The 19,441-nt window shown below is 45.3% G+C and overlaps 1 protein-coding gene across 1 annotated transcript in view; it reads right to left on the reverse strand.

The window, feature by feature from the left end:
* Positions 1-209: 209 nt before the first annotated feature.
* The window catches only part of LOC144770295 (heparan sulfate glucosamine 3-O-sulfotransferase 3B1-like), a 51,962-nt gene continuing 32,730 nt past the window's right edge, over positions 210-19,441 (reverse strand). The window contains exon 2 of the mRNA XM_078654694.1: positions 210-4,567. Within this exon, the coding sequence (XP_078510820.1) occupies positions 3,949-4,567 (619 nt within the window). The 3' untranslated portion in view covers positions 210-3,948. The remainder of the gene's footprint in view (positions 4,568-19,441) is intronic.

Genomic DNA, 19,441 nt, shown 5'->3' on the forward strand with positions numbered 1-19,441 from the left:
AACTCACTTTAAAGTGGTCTTTACATTCTGTTGCATTGTCTATTTGGTAAGGTCCAAATGTGTTGGTAACTCAAATTCCTCAATATTCACTAGCGTTCCATTGTTTAAAACAAGGGCTAGGGGTTGCACGTGCATATTCTCCCTTTGACACCACAAACGCTTCTGACATGCCTGACTGGAGAAGGGAAGAAACAACACCGAACAAGAACTTAACTTGGTAAAATATATATTTATTTGTTCATACAAAGAAATAGTATGAATTATCAGAATTGCATTTCCCTAGAAACATCTTTCTCTGTGTAAAATTAATTTGTGTCATACATACCACAAAATACTTGCTGTACATTTTTCATATATATATATATTTATATATATGTATATATTTTTAGAAACTTGCTATTCTAGAGTACCAGGTTACAGAGAACACATCACTAATAAAGTTTGTTTTTAATACTGGGCTGATTAAAACTCAGCCATAATCACAGCCGTGAGAAATCTAACCACACCTCTATGTCTTCCTTGGAGAATAAAAAGAAAATGATTATAGTGCTTTCTCGGACAGGAAAATAAAGAGTCTCTCAGTCACTCCTTAATGAGCGGTTAAGAAACAAGTGTGGGGCTTACAGGGGCATTGGAATTGGCCCTGGGTTGGCATGGCAAAAGACAAAGTTGCAGACAACTAACATATAACTTTTTACTACACCAACAATCATGCTCAAGTGAGACAACAGAAGAGCCCACAATCGCCGAAAACCAAAAGTGAACAAAGTCTACACTATTATCAGTTCAAAATGTTCATAGCTGGGGTGTTGAAGAAAGTGGAGTAACTAAGTCAGACAGGTGAACACTAATCCAGTTCTGATTTGTAATTTAACTTCCCCATGCAATTTACCAGTGAACATCACACTCACTTTATCAGCCAGGCAGTATCTCTCAAATACTGCGCTCCAGTCTGCTCGATGTGCAGACAGTCAGTAGCAGGAGTGGCCCGTGCAGGTAAGAGCAGTGGGGGGGATGGGGAGGCGGTGGGTCGACAGACGGCAATGAGGGAAAATTAAATATTTATTTAATTTCCCCTCGTCTGTCGAGTCCCCCACCTCCCACCGCTCTTACCTGCATGGGCCGCTTCTAGCAAGTAGTAACTCACCAAATGTCCTGACTGTTCCTTCAAGGAAGCCTGCACTGCAATGCCTCAGATTGTTCTAGAAATATAGACATTGGTGGAAAGTTCTACACTGTTACAGAAAAGCATCCATTGCTGTAAGGTTTCCTTTGATCATTCTCTATTAGAGCAGCCTAATAAAAACTGAGATTTGTCAAATCACCATATTGGCTGAAGGCAGCGCCTGACATATTTGTATATTAACACAACAAAATGAGCTGCTTTTCTTCATCTTTGAACCAGCTATCTTCATAATATATGCCGTTATCGCATTAAGTCGAACATCTAACAGAATCTATTGGTCAAAAAAGGCCATAGACGTCCATTTCTGCTTACTTAAAAATGTACTTAGGGCGAAAAATCAAAGGAAGACATCTTTTTTTTTTTTTAGAGGGGTGAGCTTAGCTGGCCCCACTTGAGGACAGGAAATAAAGTCCGGGCTAGCCAAGTTAGTTGCATCCTGCAATAAGAAGATATTCTCCATAAGCATCTTTCAATCTCTGGCTACCGATATAGACTCTACTACATTAGAACCGGTAATGGAGGTGTCTGAGTTGCTATAATCGATTTGCACTGAGGAACCTAAAAAAATCTCAAGCCTTACATGCACAATTATTTTAATTTTTACTTTGTGGTCTTTTATTGACAAATATAGTCATTAAAGAAGGTTAATTTTGTAAAAAGTAATCATCTTCTTTATCAGCTAAAGCAGACCCATTTATTGGGAAAAGGACCATCTCCAAACCGGTTAATATACCTGAAAAGCCAGTAGGGTTGAACAGAACTAGGGAGAAAGCCCATTCTGTGTGTAGCTCTGCCCCGGTCCTATCAACCTGGGAGAGCTCACCAGTGGCAAAGAAGCCAGTTATCTCAAACATAACCTCTTGAGGAGGGAGAGTGGGGGTCTAGTGGCCTGGTTCTTATATGAGCCCTTTGACTTTCATGGGAAAAAAAGTTGCCTAATCCGTGGAATACGTCATTTCTACCCAAGGACAAACACGTGGAACTTGGAGATAACTGCAGAGGAACGGTGTTTATAAAAAATATGTATGTTGGGAAATTTGAGGTGCTTTGTTTGGTGTTCTGGTCAGCACTGAAGATTCGTTCAGCGATGGAAGGAACCAAAAATCTCCCAGATTAAGATTGATCCATCGTAGCATTTAATCCATTTTACTTTAGCGACTGGCACCAAATCCACACCTTCAAATCTCCCGCTGGCCTAGAGACCAGCACGTTTCTAGTGTGAGCTAAAAAGTAAACTCTAAAACACTAGCATAATCATCAAAACACCCCAACCATGATTCTTCAGACTTTTAATGTTATTGGGAGATTTTCTTTCTTGTTGCTTGACCCAGTTCAATAAAATCCTCCTGTGAATTTCAGGACTCTTTGTTGAATATTTCCTCATCTCTGCAAGAAATAAAGAAGCAAGAGGCAACAGAGTGTGGCGATTCCTTGTTCAATAACAGCCACCCACTACAGGGAACCCTACAAAGGCCTCTACACCACGAGTCTCCAGCATAACCCAGCTAGATAATCAAAATAACAAAGCACACAATTCGTCCCATAGGGTGTCTAGGCACTTTACAAAGCATATAACAGAGCAAACTTTTTATTACCCAACATACTCATCCTCAAAAAAGGATGTATACGGCGGAGTCATCCAAACCTGCTGGGATTTGAGCCTGTTAAATACAGGTTGCACACACATCACTGCAACAAGCACATTATCCTAGTCAGCTGTCCTGCAAGAGAATAACTCCTTTTTTTACCGGTCTAATGGCTGTTACGTTCCAATGGCTTTAAATGTAACGGTATAGTTTCAAACATTAGATAAAACGAATTTCAGATAAGTAAACAAAAACTACTAACGGACAGTCATATTTGTGGTTTTATTACATGGAAGTACTTCACTGTTCTGTGCAGAGAACATTCTTTTATTTTTTTTTTCCTGTTGCAGAAACCCACATTTTTTACATTTACAAACTTGATTGATGCTCGTGAAATCCACTCAGTCAATAAGAAAGAGTGCTCAAGAGCAGTCAACCAAATAGAAAGGAGGATTTAATGCAACAGGGTTCCATATACATTGAAACTGGCATAACATCTCACTCTGTCCACACCAACAGAGGACATTTTGTAAATATGAGGTTTCAACATATTCGGTTGTTCTAAGGCATATGAGGTAACAAGCGGGCTTAACATTCTGCCAAGGAGCTGCTTATCTTTAGCAAGGTCTTCTTGGTGTAACAACTTCCTGAAAATCTTTTCTATATCCTCTCCCATTACACACAATTAGACAATGAAAACAGAAGCAGGAGCAATAAACAGGATGCACTTGGCAGCACAGAAGTCAGCCAGTAAGGAATCAGATTAGCTGTACATGGGCGGTCCAGGAGACCCGGTCTACAAAGCAGATAAGGGTCTCTGGAGAGTCCTAGTACAACTAAAATGAGTTATTAGAAGGCCAAATACCCGTAATTAAAAAAAAAAGGTTAAAAAAAGAAAACAATTGTGCTTTTTTTCTTTTTAAATATGTCCTTTGTCCAGGCATTTGGAAGCACCATCAGTTTCAAAACTGGCAAAGAAATGACACGTAAACATGGTGGAATGATAACAAGTCGTGGGATAAAAACTCTGTGTGGTTAGGCAGCTCAGTGAATTAATTGCTTCAGAATTAAAAATAAATTATTATAAAATAGATTTCTGTACATTTTACAGACATATATATATTTATCTATATATATATTTAGATAATAACTTCATGTGGTAGTACACTGCCAGTCTCAATCCCAGCCAAAGTTGTGTCCGGTCATTTGGTAAAATTTCAGATTAAACGGCCTGTAGAACTCACGAAGTCTCTGTACCACTTCCTGGTCAATGTTCGGATGGGTTCTACCCTTCGTTTTGCCCAGACAATGAGGCTTGCTACTCCCTTCAGCCTTTTTCAGACATGGGAAGCCCTTAGTCTTGTTGAAATAGAAGTGTTTGTCTGTAATGATCCTCTTGAGGCCCAAGAAGTCCTGCACACGGCCAAGTTCTCCCGACGGATCGGTGATGAGACGCTCACCGCTCACAAAGAGGATTTGGTTCATGGGGAAATACTGGAGCCAGTTCTCCAGGTGTTTGGCATAGATGCCAATCTGAATGGCACTCCACGAGGTGTCTATGAGGCCTGTAGTCCTGTTTTTGAAGGTCAGATTCTCAAAGGTGGGGATGTCTGGCCGTTTGGACAAAGTCTGGGTGTAGTCCGAAATCGCTCTTGTCACAGGGTCTCTGACCACCACAATGAGCTTTGCGTCCTTAGCCATGGCCGAGATTCGAGCCGGTGCCTCCTTAGTTACAAAGTAGCTCGGTGTTTTCTCCATGGTGATCTGTCCATCTAGGGTCCTTGGCATTAGGTCCCTGTTAGAAAAACAATGAGAGGAGAGATTATTAAGATTGTAGTAAAAAAGCCAACATTGGAAAATTCTTAGCAAGAATGGCCTTAATTGTGAACCATAACATGTCATTTTATATCATTACAAATCCAAATATTCTACAAAATCTCAAATATAGGCTTCAGAAACACAGAAGGTCAAACCCAAAAAGAAAGAAACTGACATATGTAAACACATCAAGACAAGTACATGTGCATCAGGATAATTTTGGCAAATAAAGACATTATCCAATTAAAAATATTGGAATTACTATTAAAGGTTTGCGCCATTCAACAGCTCCCTTATTTGCTCAAATTTCACAAATAAAAACAATTGTTCCCAATGGAGAATTGGAATTCTACAAACATAATGTATTTGGTATTGAGCGAGTGTTGAAAATGTAGGTTTAAAGTCCATGTTTTGGTGTGCTGTGACTTATAAGCCACAAAATACAAGCACACGAATACCTGGAAAAAGGTAAAAGTGCACCAATGGGCTGAGGTTTTTCTGCCCCTAATACAGAATACTATGAGAAGTTTTCCATTGTGAGTCAATTTTCTTTTATAGGTCAACAGAGTTCATATTTAGGTTTCGACCTGGCGAGGGGGCAAAGCCCCTCCCAGATCGAAATCTTTTGTTTTCAGTAGTGAGGTTCGGACCGCCTCTGTTTCCAATTGGCTAGCTCCATAAATGGAGACTAGCCATTGGGAGACAGAGGCTGTCAATCGCGCTTTCTCACGAAAACGCGATTCGGGGGCGTTTCTGGTGCTTTTTTTAAGCCCCGCCCCTTTGTCCCGGGCCGCGCTGCGATTGGCTGCCGGCCCGGGACACCCCCGTGACGTCATTCCCGGGCCGCGCTGTGATTGGCTGCCGGCCCGGGACACCCCCGTGACGTCAGCCAATCACAGCACGGCCCGGGACCTGACTTGTTTTTAGGTAGAAGGCCTAAAAGGCTACGTTTGTGCCGTGCATTTGCCCCGCTCCTTGGCGATTTTCGGGTCCCCTGGCAGGTGCCCACCCTGCCAGGGACTTCGCTGTTTAATTTAAGGCCGGTGCCCACCCGGCATTGCCAAAGACTTCACCGCCGGGCCCGGGATTCCCACACGCTGCACCCGCCTTCCTGCTCGGGGCCGCGCTGCTAGACAGGCAAGCGGAGAGAGGACGGAGGCCGGCCTACAAGCAAGCCGGCAGTCCCGCTGCGGAGGAGAAGGAGCCAGCGGCCGTCCCATCTGTGAGCAAAGGGCTGGTCTGTGACTTTTGCAGCCGGTTGTTTTCTGCCAGGGATTAGTGTAACTGCCCGATGCTGCGAGACGTTCTGACCCGTGCGGGAAGCCGCCCGGGTCCTCTCTGTGCCCTGAGCTCCAGTGGTCGCCTCTACCTCCGCCGCCCCCTGCATCCCGCTCCTATCTACCCCCCCCTCCTATCTGCCCCCCACGCCGATTAGTGTAACTGCCCGATGCTGCGAGACGTTCTGACCCGTGCGGGAAGCCGCCAGGGTCCTCTCTGTGCCCTGAGCTCCAGTGGTCGCCTCTACCTCCGCCGCCCCCTGCATCCCGCTCCTATCTGCCCCCCCCTCCTATCTGCCCCCCGCTCCAGCAGCTTCAAGTGACGCTGGCGCAGTGTCCACCGCCTGCAGACCGGGCACCGGCGCAGCCTGCGAGCGGAGCTGTGCATGGCAGCGGGCCTTCGCTGCTAACCTGGATCCGGAGCCAGCCTGGTGTGGAATTCGTGCAAAATTGTTAAGGGAGGACAGACCATGCCTGCGAGGGATGGGGTTGGTTGGCCGTGACTATTCTCTTACACTGTGGTCTGCACCCCCGCCCCTAACGCGTGGCACTACCTGCTGCTGCATTGTGTGACTAGCATTGAAAGCAGCAGCGCGGATCCGCGGACATGTAACTAACGTCACCACTTGTTTTTGAAATAATGACTCACTTTCAGTTTTGCGAGAGGCAAAGTGAGAGCCTCGGATCACCCATTTTCCCGCAAAAAGAAACGCAATCCGATTAATAAAATTCACGCACAAATGACTGATAGATCAAGCGTTTGTCACATTTGAAAGAGTGGAAACGGTGGCTTTGCCCTCGGATGTCTGTGGGGCTCGGGCATGGCCGCCACCAAGGGACCGCCTTACTGCTTCCTGGCACTCAGTAACACCTCAGCAGTGCTGCGTGAGAAGGCCACTTGCAGCTCGCTGTGAGCATTTGTAAGGTGCCTCACAAAGCGTTGAGGGCAGCTGCGGTTGCCACGGCCTCTCATGCAATGTTTAATTTGTGATAATAATACTGCACGTAGGGCCTCAGCGCTATCCCTATGAGCCTGTCCCAGGTGCTACGAACCTCCAGGCTGACGAGTCTTCCGTCTCATACTTCCTTTTCCGCACCGTTATACAGTTCTTGGCTCTAGCAGGTTATTTTCCATCCATGCCGCCTTCTTTTGATCTTCTGTTTTTGATTCTTTCTCCTCTACATATGCCTCGTTCTCACTTGCTCTGCGTGAAGACTGATGATGAAAAATACGTCTCTGTTCCCTAAAATGAGTGCCGGTGCCGGATGAGCGACTCATAAGGAATGTGACCGTTTCACCAGAGAAACGGGATACCAAAGATTTGGTATACTGACTGTTGTCCTCTCTCAGGCTACTAGCGCCACAATGCCAGTCGTTTGATTTGCAATTGCCGGTCTTTGTGCGAGAGTCTCTGTCAAATGACCCACTTTGCAGATCTACTCCGTTTTAAGTGGACAGCTGCCAAAGCAGTGTGAACCATACTCGGCTATCCACGTCACGTCATGAATTTTATTCTTTCCCAGTTAAGGTTTTACCAGCAAGACCTCCTTCTGTGAAACACTCTGTGTTGGGTTAACTGGGAAATAAATACACGATGTGACGTATAAAGCAGAGGCCACAGTTGTTTTAAAGTGGGATAAAGAAGGCACGTTCTGGATGACGTCAAAATTGCCCGTCTCATGTTGGATGTGACAGTAATAGGCTGGCTGATGAACTGGTTGAACCATATGTCAGATTCTAAAGCGGGGTGGGATTCGTTGACCATGTTGCCATCTGTAGTACCAGAAAGATTGTGCCACAGTCACAGCTGAGCTGCCTCAATTGTTCAAACGAAGTGCCTCTAGGCACCGAGGCAAGTTCTCCCTCTCTATCTGCCTCGGAAGCCCCACTAAGCCCCATGGACCCACCACGTCGTCACTAGAAGCCAAACACAATTATTTTAAAAAATCGCGCTATCTGCCGGCCGGGAAACCGGGAGACACCCGACCTTCCCCGAGTGCGCAAGGGGGGGGGGAGGATCGGGCTGCTGCAGCTGCGCAAGTGTATTTTTGGGCACAAACATGCCCGCGCATGCGCAGATCGTTTTCTTGTGAATTCCCCCTTAGAGAGAGGACCAGGGGGCGGGCCGCAGCCCCCGGGGTTACACAGGGCGACTGGGCGAGGAGTCATGGTGCCCCCCCCAGCCAATCCTGGCGCAGGATTGGCTGGTCACTACATAGCCCGGTTACATAACCCCTGACGGATAGCACGGCCGACTTTGGTGCTGGGAAACCAGGTTCGAGCCTCTTATCGAACCATAAAAATGTATACATGACTTACTTTGGTGTTAAATAAATAGATATTTTAAAAAACAAATAAAAATGATGTTCCGACTAAGGTGTGAAATTGGTGTTGAATAAATACATGTTTTTAAAAACAATTAATATTAATCATGTATCATTGGTGCTGGAGTACAAGGTTCGAGACTGGTATTAAACACTGACAAGCTGTGTGCAAGTTATATGGTCATAAAAATAAATGAATGATGGATGCAGGATGGGTGGATGGGTGGATGCATGAATGGATGCAGGATGAATGATGGGTGGATGAATGGATGGGTGGATGCATGAATGAATGATGGATGCAGGATGGATGCAGGATGGATGCAGGATGGGTGGATGGGTAGATGGGTAGATGAATGAATGATGGATGCAGGATGGATGCAGGGTGGATGGATGGGTGCATGGATGAATGATGGATGCAGGATGGGTGGATGGATGGATGGATGGATGATGGATGAATGATGGGTGGATGAATGGATGGGTGGATGCATGAATGAATGATGGATGCAGGATGGATGCAGGATGGGTGGATGAATGAATGATGGATGCAGGATGGATGCAGGGTGGATGGATGGGTGCATGAATGAATGATGGATGGATGGATGGATGGATGGATGGGTGGATGCAGGAATGGATGCAGGATGGATGATGGATGGGTGGATGGATGGGTGGATGGATGGGTGCATGAATGAATGAATGATGGATGCTGGATGGGTGGATGGGTGGATGAATGAATGATGGATGCAGGATGGATGGGTGGATGGATGGGTGCATGAATGAATGATGGATGCAGGATGGATGGGTGGATGGGTGCATGAATGAATGATGGATGCAGGATGGGTGGATGGATGGGTGGATGGGTGGACACATGAATGGATGCACGATGAATGATGGGTGGATGAATGGATGGGTGGACACATGAATGAATGATGGATGCAGGATGGGTGGATGAATGAATGATGGATGCAGGATGGATGCAGGGTGGATGGATGGGTGCATGAATGAATGATGGATGCAGGATGGATGGATGGATGGATGGGGGATGCATGAATGGATGCAGGAATGGATGCAGGAATGGATGATGGATGGGTGGATGGATGGGTGGGTGGATGGATGGATGCATGAATGAATGATGGATGGGTGGATGGATGGGTGGATGAATGAATGATGGATGCAGGGTGGATGGATGGGTGCATGAATGAATGATGGATGCAGGATGGGTGGATGGATGGGTGGACACATGAATGGATGCAGGAATGGATGCAGGATGGATGATGGATGGGTGGATGGATGGGTGGATGGATACATGAATGAATGATGGATGGATGGATGGATGCAGGATGGATGGGTGGATGCATGAATGAATGATGGATGCAGGATGAATGCAGAATTGGTGGATGGATGGGTGGGTGGATGGATGGATGGATGGGTGGATGCATCAATGATGTATGGATGGATGCAAGGTGGTTCGGGCTCGCTCGCTGCGCTCTCTCGCTACGCTCGCTGCAATATGCAAATTAGTTTACGCCCCACCACTTTCAAATGTCACCAGCCGCCCCTGCTCTATCCTCTTTTTAAGACGCATGGAGCCCTAAACAAATGGAGTTGGAAGGCTAGAATTTTGCTATTATAAATATATTTTTTTTAAACCTCTTCAATATAAAGGAGATTCAGTTATCAGAATGGAAGTTGTTTTGGTAAAATGTATGTTTCGACCAGCCTACATTTTACCAAAACAACTTCCATTCTGATAAATGTATCTCCTTTATATTCAAGAGGTTTAAAAAAATATATATATATCGCCTGGGGCCTGTGTGTGTGTGCGGCGGTGGAGGGGAGGGAGGGGGAGTTGTAAGAGAACATGAAATGATGTTTAGAAATTGCTGCCTTAAGCAATCATGTTCCGGACAAGGCTAATGCGTAAGGTATGGCATGCCATTTGGAAAAGTGGGGAGGGTATCTTCCCAACTTTGGCATCTCATCCTGGCAGACCCCCTAATGAGCGCTTACTAACTGCTGAATAGCGAAATAACAGCTTACAGACATCCACACACTCTGAGGTGGATGCCATTTGTGCATTATACAATTGTGCTGCTGATGCGTTAATTATGAATCAGCCGCACATGCCACTTAATCCATCCTCTGCGCATAATCGGCAGATTTTAACAGAAATATTGTTTTCAACCGAAACGGTTCAAAAGAAACTAAACATGCAGCAACTTGAGGCTGCCTTTGGAAGGCTCTTTGTGAAGGTTGACTGTTCACCTTTATTTCGCTTATTCCTATATTTGGTTGCTAAACTTGTACAAATGAGTTGCAACCTATGCATGGACTGTGTTAACAAGTGCAAAAATGACAAATTAATGAATAAATACTAAGACGTCGCAATGACTTCTACAGCGCTAGCCATTACATCGCATTACAGTACAAAAGCCATTACATCGCATTACAGTACAAAAGCCATTACATCGCTTTACAGTACAAAAGCCATTACATCGCATTACAGTGCAAAAGTGCTGTTTCACCACACGGGAAAATGCACGCAACGCATGACAGTGCAAAAGTGCACGATCACGAAAGTAAAATGCAAGATATCATATTAAACCAAGCAGAAAGTAAAATGCACGATATAATAGGAAAAATGCACGATATAATAACAAACGCTCACCATATATTCCAGAAACGGTGGAATATTCATAAGGGATGTAATATCGACAGTGCACAACAAAACGGAAATTAAACTAAAAAGGATCTCAGAAACCTATTCAACAAAACGGAAAGTAAACTTACGGAAATTAAAAAAAATTGATCTCAGAAACGATGTCATATTCATGTGCGAGGGCCCCAAATACTAGAAATGATTCACGACCACATAACGGAAAACTATGTGGTCTGAGGGCAACGCTGCCAACTTTGGTGCTGGGAACGTAATGTAATGTCAAGGTGTTGCTGCACAAGCTTCTAGAAACTCTATCCACCTTCAATACACTTTACTCTGAATGTATCTCACGATGCCTAGAAGGCGTAAGTATAAGTGATTCAAGCAGATTTTCTAATCTCTGTCAGAAAACACTATCAAGTGTCCTCTTTACATGACTCAGTTACATTTGTTCAGACTTACTTTTGCATATTGAGATCGGGTTTATTTTGCTCCATTTTAATCTAGTAAATTAGCTTTGTCCCTCGTGGCCTTTTTCATGATAGGCGACCATGACTCCCTGTGCCAGTTGTTCACATAACCAAATCATCAGCGACCACTGGAGTATAATGTTGTGCGGCTGAAATTTGACAACTATCCGTCCGTACTGACGCAGGGGCCATTTTGGTAGCAGGTACCTGTAACCGTGTAACTTGAAGAGACATTGTATTGTAATGCATGGGCAATATAGATCATTGTGCACGCAGTGTCCATAATAGTCCAACAGCCCAGTCCTCACCATGTTGGTATTTTGCGGCAAAGCATTACCAGAACCGGTCCTTCCGGGCTCCCACAATAAAACAGAGGTGTCGGTGAGATCAACTTTACAGCTACATAAGAGACAAGATAACTGAGAAAACGCTACAATACTTTCGCATTTTTTCCGCATTGATTCATGTAATTGATAGAGTGAAAATGTAGTTTGAGGGCAACCAGGACCAGTTACACCTTGCGCACCGAAAAGCCTGTTGCATATTGGCGAGGTTGAAATTATGCCAAAAGGGCAAAAGCGGGTGAAAGCAGCTATTGTGTAACTCCTGTGACGAGTTATGTTGCCACTCACCTCGTACCTTCTGTTCGTTAGACGCTTTTTACGTTGATATTATTCCTTCTCTATCTCACTCCGTAAGCCCCTTATAGAATCGCCTCACCGACGTGATGCACTTTTAGTTACCAAGCGCTTTATAAAGGAGAGCTTAAGTTCTGTTTACTTGGACAATGCACTGTATGGGCAAACCCTCGGGTCACAGCAGTAACTGAGGTGCAAGTCCAGCATGTTAGTGGGGGTCGATATCATTTAAAAGCAGGGGGTCTGTGTGGTGGGTGGGTGCGTGTGGCTCTGTGTGTGTGTGTGGGTGTGTGTGGGTGTGGGTGGCTCTGTGTGTGGGTGCAAATGCAATAGGTCACGCATTTGCGAGAGATTAAGCTATTGGCATTGTAAATGACTGCCATTTATTTATCTGTTTTCAAAAACAACACATAAATAAAATGTTTGTCATTTACATGCCAATAGCTCTAACTTTTGCAAAGGCGAAACCGTTGCATTGTAAATGCTTGTTTTGATATTCGTTTCCATGTTCAATCCATGATGGTCTGTTTTTTTATTGCAGTTCCCTCCAAGAAAACATTTTTTAGTGTGATAAAATTCTAAGAGTGTACAAGTGAACAAAAAGCAGTCCATGCTTAATAAGATGGTAACAATCTTTGCAAAATATCCAAGCCTCAGCAGCAAAAATCTAGGTTTGATCGGAGATGTGAACGTAGATTGCATGAAGAGGCAATTCAATTTCAACAAGAGAACTGTGTGTCTGAAATATTCATTTAGAGGCCCTCCTGCCACCAGTGTTTACACTTGATTCTTTTCTGTTAATATGGAAGGCATCGTGCCTAGGGTGGTGTTAATGTTTTGATGTTGGCTGCATGACATATGCCTGACTCTGTCCTTCAGAATGACCCAGAAGCAAGAGACTTCCCAATGTTGGTACATTTTAGAGCAGTCCAAGATCAGTTGAGGCGGAGGAAGAAAAGGGGTCTGAGGGAGGAAAGCAAAAACGAGGCCTGTAGAGAGGTTCTCGCATTTTCAAAGCGACCTCAAGCAGAGTGAAGGGCAGGTGCTTAGAGGGAGAGCAGACATTCTTGAGATCAAAGGCTGGGAAAAGGCTGCTTTTAGCTTCAGAACCATGGCTGAACACGGGCAAGAAAGAATGGCAGAGAGTAGAAAGAGAAAGAGTTTGGACAACTTTAGTGTCTGGTGCATACTGATGTGCACTACAGACTTATGGAGCACACTTACCCACGCACGAAAACTGGTGCATTCTAACCTGCTCTACAGAACTCTGGCACATACCCGGCCCATGCCAAAGAACTCCAGTACATACTGGGCAGCACTAGAGAACTGTGGTGCATACTCAGGCACTCTGGAAAACTTTGGTGTATATTGACCCACACTCAGGGGCGTAATGAAGGCCCTGCGGTGCTTCGATTCTGCGTTGCTTGGCTGGGGCCCTCCCTACAGGGGCCAAATTGTAAAAAAGCCTCTGCATTTCTGTGGTTTATGGAGTCTCAGGGGCCCCTCACCACCTACTGCAGGAGGGCCTCATCATCTTGCATTACACCACTGTCTGTGGAGAGACTACTGATACTAAATGGGCGATTGAGAACTCGGATACAAATGTCTCGCAGAAGAGAACTCTGGTGCAAAGTGCTTTAAATAGAAATCTAGAGGGGCAGGTAACTTCAAACTACCCGTTTGCTCCACAGAAGTGCTGGTACTCTTCTGTTAAATGTATTGCAGCAGTGCAGAAAAGTGGAAATACTTACCTTACCAGCTTCCACCTCTTATCCTTCCTTCTTGCCACGACACAGAAACAGGAAGTACCCAGGCTTCCAGACTCCTCTAGCGAATCAGGAAGCTGCTGATTGCTCCATGGTTCGGCGCTCAGACGGGGACTGGGGGCCTGTGCATGATCTACACCCAGGCTTTGCCTTACAGCCGGGGGAGAACATGCAAAGTGCGCATGACTGTTTGGCCGGCCAAAGACGGCCGCCGAAAGTGCCATGTGCACTTGAAGAGTGCCTATTAGCCCCCCCCCCCCCCCCCCTGTTCTGTGGGCAGCCCCACCCCACACCTACAGAGCCGCTAGGGAAAAATATAATACTAACATGGCGTTATCATCATTTTATTTTTCTTGTGGGCCGCCGCTCCTCCGCCTTAGCAAAGGAGCCGCCCCTGGTGCAGATACTCTGTATCGGACAATACCTGCCCATTTAAAGCACTGGCGGTACATGCAGCTCTGGTAAAAACCGGTCCACATCAGGACAAACTGGCGTGTCCTCCCCTGGGAAGTGTCTGACAGAAGGCTGAAACCGGCACCCAAAGGAGCGCACCCCTCTAGAACAGAGGTGCGCTGACGAGACTGGACTCTTAATAATAGGATGAAAAGAGGGGAAAAAAATTGCATCTGTGACAAAAGGAAGCAGGCTATGCTACGTGATCATCCGGCCTCCGCAGGTGCACTAGGGGGTGGATGCGCGGGGAGAAAGAAAAAGAGGGGATAACATTGGTGAGATATAGAAACGAACAACTGAGAAGGATTGGGGTGTGGGATTGTAATTATGGAATTTATTTTCAACAAACCTGAGTCTTTAATTTCTTTGGAATCAACTTCTACGCTGTTGCAGGGATGGTTCTTAAAGTAAGTGTTACACGCTTCTTACATGAGTATTTTTAGAGTAGCCATTTCTGATCCCAGGTCTCCAGACCACGGGGGGGGGGGGAGAGGAGAGAGAGGGGGAGAGAGAGAGAGAGACCGTAGCACGGGGGGGGGGGGGGGAGGGGGGCTCCCTCCCTCCCATGAAGTGCTGGGCACGCGTGTCAGCTTGCAGCCGAGTGCGTGAGCCGCGGGCTTAAGCCTAACGAGGGATTGCCCTACTTTACTCGTTAGCCACTTAGAAGCCTTAAACGCCTTTCCCTAAGTAAGTAACTGGTTCTCAGGTTGTTTCTAAACGTAAATACAATCCGGGGTGGGAGAAAACGGCCGCCGCAAAGTCACGGAACACCTCAGTTCACCACAACCTGCGAGAGACAGCTGGCGGCGCTAATCCAATCGAGGGATCTGTAATGCCACTCTGTGGCAGCTTTTTTTCTGCACAGTTTATCTAGCGACACATCTCGAGTCAAGGGGTACATTCTGTGGGGAAGGTGGGAGGGCAGTGGGAGAGGGGAGACAAGCTGCAGCCACTGGTTGTAGAAAAAGATTTGAGGGCACCGATGCCTTGGGGCAAACGATAACCACCGGGCACCATGGTCCCTTCTCGTGTGTGCCACCTACAGACGTGCCTAGTGTCCCGATGTAGCAATGGGCCATCAACTTCCAGCGAGGAGAGGGCAGAGGGTTAAGAAGCTGGGACAGGCAGCAGGCGTCTCAGATGAAACACGGGTACTTGGCAGCTCAGAGGGTTACATGCCAGCAAATTAATTTTCCAACTCGAGGTCCATCGAGATCTTACATTGCCCCCATCTCAAGCACGAGAATCTTGAGCTGTCCCAGTTTCTTCTTTGCATTCTGGTATTTGTAGTTCCAAACTTTACATAGAAATGGTTGAGAACCCCATACACCAGTAATGATAATGAATTACTGTGACAGGCCAGGAGTAAGACACCTTACCGAGAGATGCTGGCAAACAATGCTGTATTGGGGAAACATGTGCACACATTAAGCAATCAGGAAAGCTTTAATACAGGGCACGTGCAAAACTACCACAGTGCCTGGAAGCTGCAAGTAGTCCAAAATTCTGCGGCCAGACTACTGTGCCAGTTACCTAGAAAGGCCTCTATCTCAGGTTCCCCTTGCGATCTTCATTGGTTTAGGATGGAAAATCGCACTAAATGTAAAGCCCTATGCTATATGCATAAGATGAAATCAGGTGCAGCGCCACAGTATCTCAGTGCCTTGGTACACCTGTACCTCCCTACGCATCTTCTTCGATCCTCTACCCAGGCAAAGTTTCAAGTCCCCAGGATCAAACGAGTACTTATGGGTGGTCAGTGTTTTGTTTACTTAGCTCTTTCACTGTGGAATTCACTCCCCTTACAACTGCAGCATGAAACTATTTATTACAAATTCCGCAGAGACCTAAAAACGTGGTTATTTCACCAATAGGGTTTCTCTTTTTTCGTGCGTGGGTCCGATGGCGTGGGTCCGATGGCGCCGGTAAACCTTCGGGTAGCTGTGCGCCGCAAAAATGTAATAATGATCCCTTCTTGTGATATAAACAGCGTAAATGAAAAACGAAATTCTCTTGGAGAGGGAATAAAGAAACATTCACATCAACATTTGATCCACTGTTTGTCTCACCCACAAATGCTCAACTGCAGTTGACCATTTGTGGGTGAGACAAACAGTGGATCAAATATTGATGTGAATATTTCTTTATTCCCTCTCCAAGAGAATTTCGTTTTTCATTTACCTGTGGTACCCCGTCTCTTGGACAGTGGGGTCGCACCCTTCTTTTCTAAATATAAACAGCGTAGCCAGCATCCCACCACAGCAGCACCCTTATGTTTGAACGTTTTAAGGAGGGTTCCTGGAGTGAAACTAACCAGTGTGCGCCTGGAGTAACAGGTTTCCCAAAGTATGGCCCAGTCAATCAAAGTAAAAGCATTATTTACCATGAACACCTCTTAAAATGCTCTGTGCTATGGGGTGGATGGATCAGACGAGCCATGGTAGAGATGACAGATCGGGTTTTTTCTATGTATAAATGATGGATAGCACACAACGTTCTCTAGTGGCTAGCAACTGCACGGAGTCTGAAACCCTCGCCAAGAAATGACAGCGCTGAGGTTCCATGGTAAAGTGATCGCAACAAGACATCGCACGCCTTCCCCCTGACCAGAGGGAGGATCCAACCCACTGATATATCTTCTCAAGCAAACGCAAAGATGTAAGACATTAAACCTTGTGTTTTTTAAAAGGACGCTATTAACTCTTTCATTCATTTTTTGAAGCTGATCCTTCACGAAATCTATGAAATGCAAGCATATTTGGGAACACCGCCTTAGTGGCACTTCAGGCAAGCCACTGCCTATGAAAAGATGCAACTGGTAACAATAGAAAAGAGTAAGCTACATGTCAGGCTAATAAAACGTGATTGGGGCTGGGGCAGAGTCCTTCACGTGACAGATAACCTCTGACTGTTCCTAACCTGAGGAAGCTGACACAGACACACACTGCTTAGATATTCTCTTCACTGCATAGAGCCATGGAAGAAAGCCCCCTCACCCCTTTAAAAAAACAGCAGAGTATCAAACCTGTCCTCCCAGGCAAGGCTAACTGACAAGGAAGGACTTGAAAGGGCCCTACAGGAGCCCCGTCGCGTCCTTTGAACTGAGAGGCCTACCTGCATTGTCGAACCCACGCCCTGAGCAGCTGATCTTTGTAGTCTATTTTCCTTCCAGACATCAAAGAGTTGTGAGCGTTTTATTTTTCGGTAAACAGAATGTGCAAAAGGAAGAGATTCTTCTCAAGTACACTTAACAAGTGTCTGCTGGGAGGGCCTGAGAAGTTCCCTCCCACCCCAGCAGACCTGAGGACTGCCTCCCAAGTAGGCCTTAGTCAGGAGTAGGACTCGATTCTGCCTGGGCACAAATAGGCCTCAATTAGGACCGATCAGAAGTAGGCCTCATTTAGGCCCGATCAGAAGTAGGCCCAATCAGAAGTAGCCCTCAATTGGGCCCGATCAGAAATAGCCCTCAATTAGGCCTGATCAGAAGTAGGCCTCATTTAGGCCCGATCAGAAGTAGGCCTCATTTAGGCCCCATCAGAAGTAGGCCCAATAAGGCCCAATCAGAAGTAGCCCTCAATTAGGCCCGATCAGAAGTAGGCCTCAATTAGGAGCGATCAGAAGTAGGCCTCAATTAGGTCTGATCAGAAGTAGGCCCAATAAGGCCCAATCAGAAGTAGCCCTCAATTAGGCCCTATCAGAAGTAGCCCTCAATTAGGAGCGATCAGAAGTAGGCCTCAATTAGGCCCGATCAGAAGTAACTTTCAAACCTTCAGTCCTATGCAGGCAGCCCTTACTCAGAAGGCATCCTCAAGTAAATTTAAGTCAGAACAACAACCAAAGTAGGTCTCAGCTAATAGTAGGTCCCAAGTATGCCTCAGTCAGTGGTAAAACTTAACTAATTAGAAATGAAGTAGGCCACAAATAGGCCTCAGCAGTGCAGCCCTTCAAAATACACTTTAACAGGTAAGCAGCGTGATGTTTGACAATGTCACTCCACACTTTGAACATTTCCCGTCAACTAGCAAGCACAAGATAACACTCCCAAGAGCGCTATGTACAGGTCGCACATACAACGGAGTGTTTTTGCACTGAGAACAAACACCAGACAAGAAGGTTTTGTGGACTACAGAAGCCGATAATGAAGTAGCTTATATGTGCTCACTGGACTTGCTTTTTCAGAGGCGCACTGCACCAAAGTTTATACCTGAAGCAAATACCGCCTAATTCCCTTGTCCACTCGTAAAATAAAGCAAAAGAAAATTTGTGCCTACTACTCTCCGCTTGAGGGACAATACCACAAATCTTAGGTGAAATCGTTGACTATTTTAAAGGACGTTTCTCTCAAAAGATATTAAAACAAACATTAGATGCACATTAAGAAACATCCTATTAAGGTAACTTTGAAAGTGTAAACAATCCTGGCTAGGTGTATAGTATAGGTTAGTGTAGAGTACTGTATATCAAACCAGTGACATTAAATGCGCTAGTGTGGGAGAGATTCCAAATGCAAGTATATAAAGTAATAAAACACTGAAGGAGAGAATTTTAATTGGGGGAATTCTGCCTGGTGGTGGTCAGTCTGGAAGCCCTAGCCTTCCATAATTACCTCACCAGTTATCCAGATTTCAAGAACACAATTCAATGAGTATCAGGGGCTACCACAGGCATTAAAGCAGCGCGTTTATTTAAAAAAAATTGGAAATGGGAAAATGCCTATATGTAAAGCTTTTTGTGATGTTTTCCACTGTTTTTGTTTTGTATTCATATTTTTTCTTGAGTGATGGGTTTTGGTTGTTTGTAGGGTTTGCTTCTCCTAAAAATGATTCATGAATATGGGTAGTTACATTGTTTGCTCTCCTAATTCACCCCTGTTTTAAAAGGGCAGTTTACACTTCTGTGCTCTGACATGCTTCACGCTGCTGACCACTACTGAGGAATCAGGTGCGCATTATCAGTTCTCACATATTTTGTAAACTTATTTAAAATATTTTAGGAAAAGTGACGCCACAATTCTAGAAAGCAAAGAGCATTTAATTTCAAAAAGTTATTTGTAAAAAGTAATTTTGGCATTAAAGTATTTAAGTGAAAATCAAATTCGATAGCAGTGCATATATTTTTCTGCAAAAAAGAGCCACTGTGGTTCATTTTCAACCAACTAGCGCGTTTACATCAATGGAAGTTCAGAGCTTGTGTGGTTTACAGATTTTTGGTCTCAATAATCGTTGACTCATGTGCCCAAAACTCCAAAGTGCTGCTGTTTAACCCA

The sequence above is a fragment of the Lissotriton helveticus genome, chromosome 7 (assembly GCF_964261635.1).
Source record: "Lissotriton helveticus chromosome 7, aLisHel1.1, whole genome shotgun sequence".
Classification (NCBI taxonomy): domain Eukaryota; kingdom Metazoa; phylum Chordata; class Amphibia; order Caudata; family Salamandridae; genus Lissotriton; species Lissotriton helveticus.